This window comes from Diadema antillarum, unplaced genomic scaffold (genome assembly GCF_040938485.1).
Source record: "Diadema antillarum isolate AM-2024a unplaced genomic scaffold, OU_Dant_1.0 seq00001106_RagTag, whole genome shotgun sequence".
NCBI lineage: Eukaryota > Metazoa > Echinodermata > Echinoidea > Diadematoida > Diadematidae > Diadema > Diadema antillarum.
This window is the reverse complement of record NW_027271922.1, coordinates 473014-485766: the sequence shown is the minus strand read 5'-3', so window position 1 is coordinate 485766 and position 12753 is coordinate 473014. Positions and strand designations below refer to the sequence as shown.

Sequence of the window (12753 nt, the reverse complement as noted above, 5' to 3'; positions counted from 1 at the left end):
CATGTTTTTAATTCTCAAGACTTGAACTACTAGAACATATTGTAAGCAAATATTGTGTGCTTTTATTTTTGCACTAGTTTCTTGTTGCACGAAATGCACAAAAATTTCAGTGCTGTGAAAATTTCCACTTTTACAGTACATGATAATATTTTAGCAATACTTTGTTTATGCGTGTGTGTGTGTTCATTTGTGTTTGTATGTGTGAATGTGTTTGAACATGAAAAACAGGATAACTACAGTATAATCAAGAGCATGCCACTCAACAATAATGTACATGTAACCAATAAAACAAAATTGTTGAGGAATAAGGAATCTTATCTGATGGGGATTGTGCTGTCCTCAAAAAAACTGGGGGGTCATCATTTGAAAGGCCAGATTTTTTCTACTATGCCTTACTCATACTGTCACTGTAATAACCCCTTCCATCTCCCACATATTCAAATGCGTGAATAATCTCAATGTTGAGGTAATCCCTGAAGCCAGGACTCCAACTTTGCTAAGATCTTGCAATGCATACATGCCATAATGTTATAATTCATTCCTACCTTCTCTCTTTCCCGATCGCCAGCTGACGGACAAGACGACGGCGAAGGAGGTCGTTGACCGTGTGGTTGAGAGGCATCGTCTACCGTCTCTAGATGGCAAGGCTTGGGGACTCTTTGAGGTGGTGGAAAATGGGGAGCTAGGTATGAGAGCAGCGGTCCTGAAAGGGACGTCTTTCAAGTTTGTGGCATCTTGACAGTAATATTCAGATTTACACCTAACAGATGTCACGATGTGCATAAAATGTAGCAAGATTTACATGAAAATACACATTTACATATACAACTAAAAATTGGTAATCACATTTCTTTTTTTTCCCCAAAAGATGTGAATGGAAACAAACAGTGTACCCGGTAGCTTTTTATGCCATAGTCTATGAGATTACCATAGGAAAATGAATACAGTTTGTGATTCGTCAGTGTGCAGTCTCTGATCTCTTTGACTGAAAGTTATGGCATTTTGTCGGGCAGACGTGGAAAATATTGCTGAGGGAAAGCATTCTGTAGATAATGTATGAGCAAGAATTTGTGATCAACACGTGTCAGTTAGGGTGCTGTGGTATGGTAGTAAGCATACACTAATTGCTTTTTATGTCTGAGATAATGTGTCACAGGATGACTGTGAGCAATCATTGTATTTGTGACAGCTATTGATGTGCTCCATCATCCCACAATCAAAATGTAAGCTATGACCCCATGACAACAAATCACATACTGCTTGGTGGTAAGACAAACTTTTCAGCGAAGTACATGTATGCATGCTACTGATTGACCATAGTAGTTGCTTGATGTGTGGATGGTTTAGTGTGAATGTTTTTCTCTCACTTTGTTCATTATGCATTTTTCTATGTGGGTATTTTTTAATTCTGCATCCCAGAGAGAATGATGTTTGACTACGAGGTGGTGTTATCAGAGGTGCAGGCATGGGACTCAACCTCAGCACCCAACAACTATCTCTGCATCAAGCAGAACAGTCTTCTACAAAGCATGGAAGTGGTGAGATCCTCTTAGTCCTACATATTGACTTCTGTGTTATGAACCGAATGTTCTCCTTGTCTGCCTCCTCCATGTAGATGAGTAGGAAGTAGCGTATGTTGTTCTTTGTTGTGGTTTTATTTACATATCCAGTGTATTTCCTGAAAGAGTGACCGAAACGGTACGTGTTTGGAAAGTGTAGCTACAAATGTACAGTGTACATGTATATCCTTGAAAGTTTTCTACATTGTATGGCGATATTACAGAATGAGCCATATGATCTCTCTTTAAAGCATACCATGTGACTTGACATTAAATTGTAGGAGAGCAAAATGCATATATTAGATATTTATGTAGGACGCCACCTGTTGAAATACTGTAAGTGCCAGTAATCACTGCTACAATGTTCTGAATAAATAACATGCTTGCTTCCACTGCTCAGTCAAGTGTGGGAAGGGCATACAATGTAATACAGGCCACTCCTGTCATACCAAAGTCCTCTGGATCAGCAGTTTTCTTTTGTTTTGCAATTGTATCAACATTCTGTTATATCCAAACAATAAAGTGTAAAAAGATATATAAATGATAATTATGGGACATGAATTTTTACTTCATTGTAACGAGAGTTTAGTCCCAACTGTGGTTTTTTAGGTCACCCGAGCCAAAGAGCTATTGCGATTGTCCTTCGTCCGGCGTCCGTCGTCCGGCGTCCGTCGTGCGTAAACTTTTTACATTTTCATCTTCTTCTTGAAAACCCCAAGACCGATTTTCACCAAACTTGGCAGGTAGCATACCTAGGGGGTTAGGAACTCAATTTGTTAAAATGGGCACCATGCCCCACCCAGGGGGCCCCCAGGGGGGCCCAAATCCCCCAAAATTAAGGAATCTTTAAAAATCTTCTCCTCTAGAACCAGAAGTGATAGAGCTAAGTTAATACTATGACTTAGTACATTGATAACTGTAGTTTCAAGTTTGTTCTTGGCGGAATCAGGGGTGCCCCCCTTGGGACCCAGGGGAGGGGGGGGGGGGGTCCTAATGGGGCCTAAATTGTACATTTTCATCTTCTTCTTGAGAACCCCATAACCCATTTTCACCAAACTTGGCAGGTAGCATCCCTAGGGGGTTAGGATCTCAATTTCTTAAAATGGGCACCATGCCCCACCTAGGGGGCCCCCAGGGGGGCCCAAATTTAAGGAATCTTTAAAAATCTTCTCCTCTAGAGAAGTGATAGAGCTAAGTTAGTACTATGATAACATTGATAACTGTACTTTCAAGTTTGTTCACAGGGGTGCAAAGGGGGGTGGGTACTTAATGGGGCAGGAGAAACCAATAACCGAGGCAGGTATCCCTAGGGGCATAGGATATCAATCTGTTCAAATGGGCACCGTATCCCACCTGGAGGGCCCCAAGGGGCCCAAACCTCCCAAAATGAAGGAATCTTTAAAGATCTTCTCTAGAATCAGAAGTGATAGAGCTATGATAATACTATGAGTGAGTACATTAATGACTGTAGTTTCAAGTTTTTTCATAGCAGATCCAGGGGTGCCCCTCTTGGGGGCAGGGGGGAGGGGTGGGATGGTCCAAATGGGGGCCTGAATTGTACATTTTCATCTTCTTCCTGAAAACCTCATGATGGATTTTCATCAAACTTGACAGGTAGCATCCCTAGGGGGTTAGGATCTCAATTTATCAAAATGGGCCCCTCCCAGAGGGCCCCAGAGGGCCCCAATCCCCCCAAATTAAGGAATCTTAAAAAATTTGGGCCCTTACTGTACATTTTATCTACTACGTGAGAATGCCTGGTCAAATTTTGGTAGAACTGTGAATAATTTAGATTAGTGACTGCGTGAATGGTGAACTTGCGATACTCAGGTGAGCGCTAGACCCGCGGGTCTCTTGTTTTTTTTGTAATGGGAGTACACTCTAGTCCATTTTTGCATGTATGATCAATCTTGCATTAACGAGTAAAACAGTGCTGTACATTTAAGTCACCTGTTTCCTAGCATTTCCTCTGTTACTCTGTAACTTCATTCACTTGTTTTATGAAAGAAAAAGGAATTCAGGATTCAAATCAAATTCAGTCAAAAATCAAATTTGACCTTCTCTACATCCCACTCAAATGGCAGTTTTTGAAGAACATGGCACCCAGTGCCACCATCAAGTATGCCGACGGCCCCAAGAAGTTCAAGGACTACTACTTTGAGATCAGTGGCAGCACCATGCGGTACTGCCGTTCCGGGGGCGGCGCCCCAATCAACTACTGGGAAATCATGCCTCTCAAAATCTACCTTGGCGCGAGCAAGAAGCATAAGAAGACTGCCCCGACAAGGTGGGTGTGCAGTTTGGGTGTGGGATAGAGAAAGCGGGGGGTAGGTGAGGTGGGGACTAGAGGGATGGTTTTAGGGATGAATGGATCTATGGATGGGTTAGTATATTACGTAGATTAGATAGAACATCAGATACAGCACGTGTAAGGTAGATAGACAAACAAACGGATGTACAGTGTTGCATTTACTTTTATTGTGTAAGCTGTGTGTTAGTATTTCATGTACTGTCTGTGTTGCAGAGTTTAAAAATTTTCCATGGAAGAGTGGGGGGAGACATCGATTATTGGATTGCTGTTAGCATGCTCTCATACACTGTAGTTCTTCTGATGCTTTCTAAGAACCTCCGAAATACCTTTTGTTTGGTTTTATTTCTGCATTTTTAACATTTCAGTATTAAATAACATTTATTTTTTTCAACATTACTGACAGCAGAAAACAGTGTAAGCAGAATTTGCAAAATTTGATTTGATTTCAGCATATTAGAAGACTGATCAATGTCAAAACAAATATTCACGAAGGGAAAAGTACAGCAGACTGCAGATCCTAAGCCTATGCTTTTACAAACCTTTTGCATTTCAACGATCTTCTCACTTGTGAAAGATAACATCCTCTTTCTGTTGTGGTATGTTTCCCTTTTCTATATGACTTTTCCTAGATGGGCCATCTCATTCCAGGTGCCAGGAGACAAAGAACTCAAGTAAGCTGACAACAATGACATTGAGAAAAAAAAAGAAAGTTAACCAATTCTTGCGTTGAGTTGCCTTTATTGCAACGTTTAGATGAATTGCCCTTCAATGACATCAATGAGCACTGATTATTCAGTGAACCAACAATCTGATTACAGAACAGGCGTAATATATACACTAGACTATTGAGCTAGGTCTTCTGATTACCGGTAATCAGGAAGTCATTGATTCAAATCCAAATCAAGTATATATTGGGTATGCGCATTATTTTTTTTATCATGTCTACTACTGAAATACTGAATGATTGGTGGTTACAGATGTATTTATATTAATGAAGGGCAATTTGTCAATCAGTTAAAAAAAAGAGAAGAAAAAAAAAGGAACCTGTTCTCCCTTATGGTAATACTCTTAGGGTCAGATATGTGTATGATGCCTTGTAAGATATGGTAGTTTGTACTCATAAGATGTCTCATTTCATGTGGCTTCCTTTCTGTTGCTTGATGAATGGCAGATATACATGTAATTCACTTGATATATGGCTGGCATCAAGGTTCTATTGCACACTTGTGTAGAATAATGTTGATTGTAACTATTTTCGGTGTAAAAAGAAATCATATCAATTCATTCCAGGCTTAAGTCATAAGGATATTGATTCTCAAGGATGGTTAAAAACAACAGACAAACCACCACCAACAACAACAACAATAACAACTCCAAGAACATCATCAATGACATTAAATCAGCAACAGCAACAACAATGCAGTGATGAATGATAGAGAGTTAAAGTAGGAAGATGTTACTGACAGAGAAGACAATTACATGCTCCAGGTTTTTTTTTTTTTTTTTTTTTGGGGGGGGGCATTATTTTTTCATTGTGCTGATTGCTCTCAGCTTGGATCAAATGATTTAAGATATACATGTTGTGAATCATTTTGAAACTGTCATCTACTTTAAATGTCAATATTTTCGCGTTATTCATTTTTCCCGCTGAGCGACTCAAAAACATATTTGTGGGTTGTTGAATTCGTCCTGCGCAATTTTCATCCCATTCACAATGTGCAGAGAAAATTGTGAAGATATTTTTGTGGATGTTAGAACACACGCTTGCCAGAAGTAGAGCTAAATACGTGAAAATTAATGTACCATGAAAATTTGTGCATTTACAGTAGTTGGGAGCTTGGCTTTCCCTATTGACAAGTAATATCCTGTAACAAAGTTTCAGTAAGTAGGGTTGCATAGCAAGGATGTGATCACACCATGCATTCTCAACATTGATATTTTTAAATGCCTTGGTAACTCACAGACACAGATACAGACACACACACACACACAGACACAGACACACTGGATGCAAGACTCATTGAATCTTGTGCCTTGTACGATGTATACCATGGTGGTCATTCTTCATAGAAGATCTTTTATAGTCATTTTGGAAGAATCTTTTATTGTGATTGCTTCTTCTCTTCTCTGAAAATTGTGTGTAATCATCCTTTGAAAAATAGTGACTTTTTCCTGTGGTTTGTTACCACATTCCAATGTTTGACCTCACAATAATCAACTAAACACAGTGTTGATCACAGTGTTTCTCTTCATCATTTTGTCTTGACCACGATTGTGCAGATGTCTTTGCTTCGACTCTGATAGCGTCAGAACCATGTGGCTAGCTGGTCTCTTCCGATGCAAGGTGAGTAGGGTGGGGCGAGGTTGTCGTGATGTGGATGGGAAGGGGATATATAGAGTGAGGCAGGAGACAGTGATACTGTGATCAGGGGATGGGGCAGAGCTTGACACATTGTGGGCTGCAGGAATCCTGTTAACATACACTCAAAATTAACAGTTCTTGAAAATCTGTATTTTGCTACGCAATGCGCAAAATCAATCAATCCTGTGTGCGAAAAAGCCAAACAAGTATAAACAATGGGTTGTTATCCTTTGTGCCCAGTATCCTACAGCTTCAGCAGTCACCTTCATCTCTTTAATTACATGTGGCTTTATGTGATGGGTACACACAGAATGACAAAGCTGTTGGATGTAGTTACCAACAATTGCTGTACTTGTGCTGAGAAACTTTGCTTACATTTTGTAATGTAACATGCTTAATAACTCCATTTAACCTTTTTTTTCCTCCTTTTTTCTTAAACTGACATCTAGAATTCACTAGGACATGTTGAAACTTCTCGATTGTTTTGTAATGGAACGTCAGTATTCAAAAATTAGAGCATTGCTTTGTGACTTGCAAGATTTGTTTGTTCGTCTGTTTTTGTTTTTGTTTTTTCACTCAAATTCCAAATGAGGAGATGGTCTTCTGCCAGCAAATAGTGTCATGTGACATTATAAGTTTAAATCATGTGACCTTTGATATTAAAAGTTGGTAATTTCTTTTGTCTGAGTGCATAGAAACTGATTATTTTTGTTTTTCATGCATTACACGTAGTTGAAGAAGGAACAAAGGAAATGGAGATCAATTCAATCAATACTCATTGTTTAACCTGTTTTTAGTTAATTGACAGGATATAACATATCAAAAAAAAAATCACTTCAATGTAAGCAGGCCTTTCATTGCTGGATACTGATACTCATTGTATGCTCTCCATCATTTTGAATGATTGACTTTTACATTTGGTATCTTCCCAAAAGAATTTGAATTGATTTATGTGACGCATAATGAAGCAGAGTGCGCTCGTTGTGTGTTAGAGATTAGATCCATTACTGCAGTGGTGTGCATGCCACAATACGTAGTGGTCTTGTAAGAGAAATTCTCACTCAATGATGACTTATATTTTACCTCTAAGCAGATGTCTGGTGCAGCAGCTTACGCATCAAACCTGAGAGTAGGTATCCTAGGATAGCAGGCTGTGTTGTGGAGAACATGTGTGTCTGTTGCTTTGTGGCTTCAACCATGCAGATATTAGTGCATCATGACAACAATTTCGATCTTTCCTCTCAAAGGCCAGCATTCAATCACAATATCAAGTAGTTTAGATCTGGGTCTATGGATTATGCAAATGAAAATTTTGATTGCAAAAATGCATGGGACACCACATGTACATTCACAGGCATGTGTATAATGAATACATGCTGACACATGTATGCATATTTTGCACCAAAAGATTGTGGCAAGGAAAAAAAAATTGATCCAAATACATATACTGTGTGTTTGGCCATACATACAAGTAGAACACATATCAGGCAAATAGGTGTAAAATTTGGTGGATGTGCAATGTAGCGCACATTACCAACAGCAACCCAATATGTGTATGTGTTGATTACACTGTTTCCTACTGACTCGATTTATATGCTATCGTTGTCTTGGCAGAGATTACAGAGCCTTGTAAGAAGCTACAGTTGGCATCAGATTAGTGCACCTCTCATGAGAAACAAAGGCATCTCAAATCATTTCATTCAGACATTCTTATAAAAGAGTTGATGGGTAAAATGGAGAGAAAAAAAAAACTTTGCTCTTTTCTTTCTTTTTGTCAAGGAGGTCAGGGAATGATGAGGGATTTGAATCCAGAGACTCCAACCTCTCCCGTTTTCGACGGGAGATCTCCCGCCGAAAACCCATTTTTGCAAAATCTCCCGTTCTCCCGGTTATGATTTAATTTCTCCCGCCCTGGCTCTGTGCCTCCCGTTGGAAAGGATTTCTTACTTTTTGCTATTGTATGTTTAAAAAAATAAGCCTTAGATAGCACCAGAGAGCATCTAGAACCCTTGGAATTTCGCGCTTCGCACACATCAACTTGGAATGTCCCGTTTGCTAGGGGTTTCAGGCGGGAGAATCTCCAGATCAGAAGGTGCTTTGGGTTGGAGTCTCTGTGAATCAAGTCCTCGCTTTGTTATAGTTTCACTGCCATATTTAGTCGTGCACCTGGTACTTAATAAAGAAAAAAAAATACTGGTTCTCTGCAACTCTTAATGAACAAGTCTACCATTGCTAAAGACTTCCTTGCAGCTCTCAAGAAATGGTCATAATTCTGTAGGGTTTGTTTGTTTGTTTGTTTTGGGATGAGGGATCGGAGGGTTTTGAATACAAACTTCTTCCGTGAGAATAAATGCACACATGCTGCTTCCTTGTGTAGCTCTTGCCCCATTTACACTTCTTACTTGGGAAAGGATGCCAGAAAGGAACCCCAAAGAGAGCAAACACACCAAACCAAAACAAAACAAATGGCAGTCTTTCTTTACTGTGCCTGTCAATGAATTGGATATTGACAGCTATAGTTGTCATGATGCACTGAACTATGTATGTGGTTGCTGTTGTGCACCTTGTGTAACCTCTCTGTATCTTTGCTGTAATTTCACCCAAGATCTGATCTGTTGTTCATAGTTGCTTGAATTAATCCTGAATGTCACTTGCATCTGGCTGCATCATACATTCCTACTCTCAATGTCTTTCGAAATATATTGTGGCCCTGTTGTATGAAATACTCACTCAGTAGTAGGTTACTGTGATGATGACTGCTCTCAGCAACAGACGACCATTCAGCTTTTGCAATTTCTGGCTGTTGCGACGGTAGTTTTGATCATAGTAACTCCTTACTGTAACCTAGTGCTTGAGTCATGTTTCTTAGTCCGGTCTGAGTTCTACCACACCTCCTAATGGCTTCTAACAACTTTCCAGATTGTCGTATACAAAATTCACCTTGTCACAACTAATTGTTTCTTTAATTTCCTTTGTTTTTTCGCTTCTTGCATTCACCTTATACCTGCCTCATTCTCTTTCAACCTCAGTTTCGCAAAACGTAAGTTTTTTCAAGTGTTGTTCAGTCATTTTAGTGACATGAGTACACCAAATTACTGCAACCTGTACACATAGATAATGACACGACTGTAGCTCCAGTAGGAATAAAACTATAATGGCGAAATGTATATTACTGTATACACCATATGTAATAGCGCGTCTAACTTGAATCAGTGCTTTCAGACAATTTTGTGAATGGTTAAATTCACAGTCCTGGAGTGCAGCAGTGGACGGAGTAATATACCTGTGGATATCGCAGCTATGTCAGGATCAAAGTTGATATTTTCATGTGTTTTAAAATGTGCGAATAGCACCCAACTCGCAAAGTTCCTCAAAATAAAAACCCTGTGAAATATGTGGTGTATATAGTAATACACAGTAGGCTTAGTCTTCATATCATAGTTTGTGAGATCGATTGTATAGATTGAGAGAAAGCCATACCTCCAGTAGTCGTCATGTACAGGAGTTTGAGGAATATCTTTTCCTCTTCCCAAAAACAGTCGATGTATAATAGAATTATAGATGCGCAGAGTATGCAGAATGTAAAAATGCGTACTTGCATGTAACAAAGACAAGTTTAGTGCAGCAAAGCTTCACTGATAAGCTTCTGACATTGTTGTTTAACAACTGCTGAAATCAATTTCATATCATCTTGTATTCTGAAATTCAAATAGTCCAAGGAAGGCGAAAAAAAAAAAGCCCCACATGATTATGCTGCAAATAAAAACAAATTTACTTCTGGTTCTTAAAGCAATTCTCCCTGTCGCGCATTAATTCCAAAACCTTGAGTAACTACCGAGTTGTAAGAATTGTCAAGAGTGTGGTATTTCAGTAAAGTATATTTGTACCACCTTTATATTTATTTATTTTTTGCATACATACATGTATTTACAATTGGAATCTGAGATGAGAAGAAAGAATGTTTGTGGCAGTTTGAGCTGTGTATAAAGAAATTCAACATTAACCAAAGTTGCAGTGGTAGGGAATTTGCTGCTCTGTAATTATGTCTGAAAAATAATTCTGAAGTTGTATCTTTATTTTTCCATGGTGATATCAGTCAGGTGCATGCATTGGAATAGATTTGATTGTTAAACACCCACTTTTCATATTGCAAACAACAGTCTGAGCATCATGCTCAGCTCATAATGACATTATCTATATCGTGACTATTAAGGAAATTGGGAATTGTAGATAATGTCATATTTATCATTTTATTTTGAGATTGATGCCTCAATTCATCTGTTTTAAAATATATTCATTTATTTCTCTTTTTTTGTTGTTTGCTCATTCATCTGTCCATATTATCTGTTGATATGTTTTTCTGCAACATCAAACATTCTTAATAGAACTTTTGAGGGTACAAAAAAAAACCCAACAAAAAACAGCAACCAAATTCCTGAGATTAACCTCAAAGAAAGTAAGATTTTTATCTTGATGATTTCCTCATTGGGTTGGTGGTGTAACAACGAGTGATGTTCCAATAAACATGATTACACACACCCTGAAATCTGAAATGACCTCATGACTGAAATGCAAACTTGGGGGAAAAAAATAAACTCAAACATTTTGTTGGGCCATGTGTTTCTGTGTACACCATTTCGGTGCAGTTTGTTTTGTTGCAGTCCCACATACTTATCCGTGTGTAACTGTGTGTTTGTGTACTCATGCTGAACAGCAAATGCCCCCTCCCCCCCCCCCCCCAAAAAAAAAAAAAAAAAAAAAAAAAAAAAAAAAAATCAGCAACAAATTCATACATGCTTGTTTGTGAGATGACACAGCATGACCCTGATATCAGTTGTATGGGGAGCTTCAAAGAGGTAATGGTATCCACTTCATATGGGGAGCTTTTAAGAGAAAATGGTATTCACATTTTTGCCAAATTTGATGTGTTTCTGAGGTGGGAAAAACAGGATTCATTGTATACAGGATGAAACAAAGGATGATGATGATCAATGTAGAGGGTATTTACTACAAGTAACAAGGACATATACTAACATATTGTCTTCAGCTGTGTCTTACTAGTGCTTAGGCAACATACTAAATTAATGTAACTTGCAGGGCCGGCACCATGTTTCTAAAAGTGGCGGCTGGGGCCCACTTTATATTTCTGGTGCCACTTCCGGGTTTCATAATCTGACAAGCAAAAATAAAAGGCCTTTAGCTGACAAGCAAACAAACAAAAACAAAAAACAGTCTTACCCGCTACCACTTTCATCTGCTGGCAAGCGTGTGGTACAACTTCCAGGATTACTCTGCTTACAAGCAAAAACAAAAACATAAGATTAACCACATTTTTCTGGTGCCACTTCCAGGGTAAAGAAAAAGTGTGTGTGTGTGTGGGGGGGGGGGGGGGGGGGGGGGGGGAGGGGGAGCCCAAATGGTTGGACCCTATGTAGGCCCTATTCCCATGTATTATGAAAAAAAAAGGGGGGGGGCAGCCAAGACCCCCCGTCTTCCCCAAGCCCCCACCGGCCCACAAATGTGAGAGAAGTTTCTAGAAAACACAATGATAGAGTTTTTGTAGCAATTAATGGTGATAATGTGGGACAGGAAACAAAAGGTACATAAACGATAGAAAGACAATGCAAATATGATTATGTTGTCATTGGCTTATTCTTTATGTGATTAGACATTCTTCCTGTAAAAAAAATATTGAGGTGGTTTTGTACAAATACTTGGACATTACATTAAGTGTAATCACTTAATTCAGCAATAAAGTAATGCATTAGAGGACAGGAGAAGAGAATGTGTACACACACCAGCATACAATTGAACTGACATCAAATTAACAATTAATCAATGCTATTCATTGTGAATGGTCAAAATCTCTTTTAATACAGCAAATGTTCTTGAGGGTGGTAATTTTACTGTCAACCAATATAGAGAAAAGATTTCATGTAGGATCAAATGGGTAGTGTACAGTAGTTCATTATGTTATGTATGTGTATGTACAATGTAGTTGCATGACTACAGTCATCACAGGTATATTTTGCAGTGATTTACTTTGTTTCAATAGGGAATTGACTTGCTATTATTCAAATTCATGAAATTCTTCCGTCGAGATGTTTTCATTGCAACTGATTGACAAATTGCCCTAATAACAAAGCAGTACCCGCTGCATGCTATAAGGATTAGAACCAACACTTGCTGTTGGGCGAAAGCTCGGTGGTCTAGTGGAGATGACGCCTGTCCGGTGATCAGGAGGTCGTAGGTTCGAATCCTGCTCGAGTATGTACGCCCATGATTTTTTATCATGGTTACTACTAAAACACTGATCAATTCAGTGCTTATTTACGTCGATGTAGGGCAATTTGTCAATCAGTTGCAATGACTTGCTATTGTTTTAGCTGCAGCTCTCTTATTCCCAGCACTGTGTGCACACACTGCACAAATGTAGTTCAAAAGACACACACATTCAGAGTGTGTGGTGTGCACTGCATTTTACACTGGCTCCGTCTTCACTATTTCACACCAGCTTCATG

At 39.0% G+C, this 12753-nt stretch overlaps 1 protein-coding gene across 1 annotated transcript in view; it reads left to right on the top strand.

Annotated features, from left to right (window-relative positions):
• Nucleotides 1–12753, top strand: part of LOC139743805 (arf-GAP with Rho-GAP domain, ANK repeat and PH domain-containing protein 2-like) — a 116798-nt gene that overhangs the window by 100096 nt on the left and 3949 nt on the right. The window contains exons 36-41 of the mRNA XM_071654259.1: nucleotides 569–686; nucleotides 1420–1538; nucleotides 3644–3846; nucleotides 4500–4541; nucleotides 6151–6214; nucleotides 7326–7361. Of these exons, the coding sequence (XP_071510360.1) occupies nucleotides 569–686; nucleotides 1420–1538; nucleotides 3644–3846; nucleotides 4500–4541; nucleotides 6151–6214; nucleotides 7326–7361 (582 nt within the window). The remainder of the gene's footprint in view (nucleotides 1–568; nucleotides 687–1419; nucleotides 1539–3643; nucleotides 3847–4499; nucleotides 4542–6150; nucleotides 6215–7325; nucleotides 7362–12753) is intronic.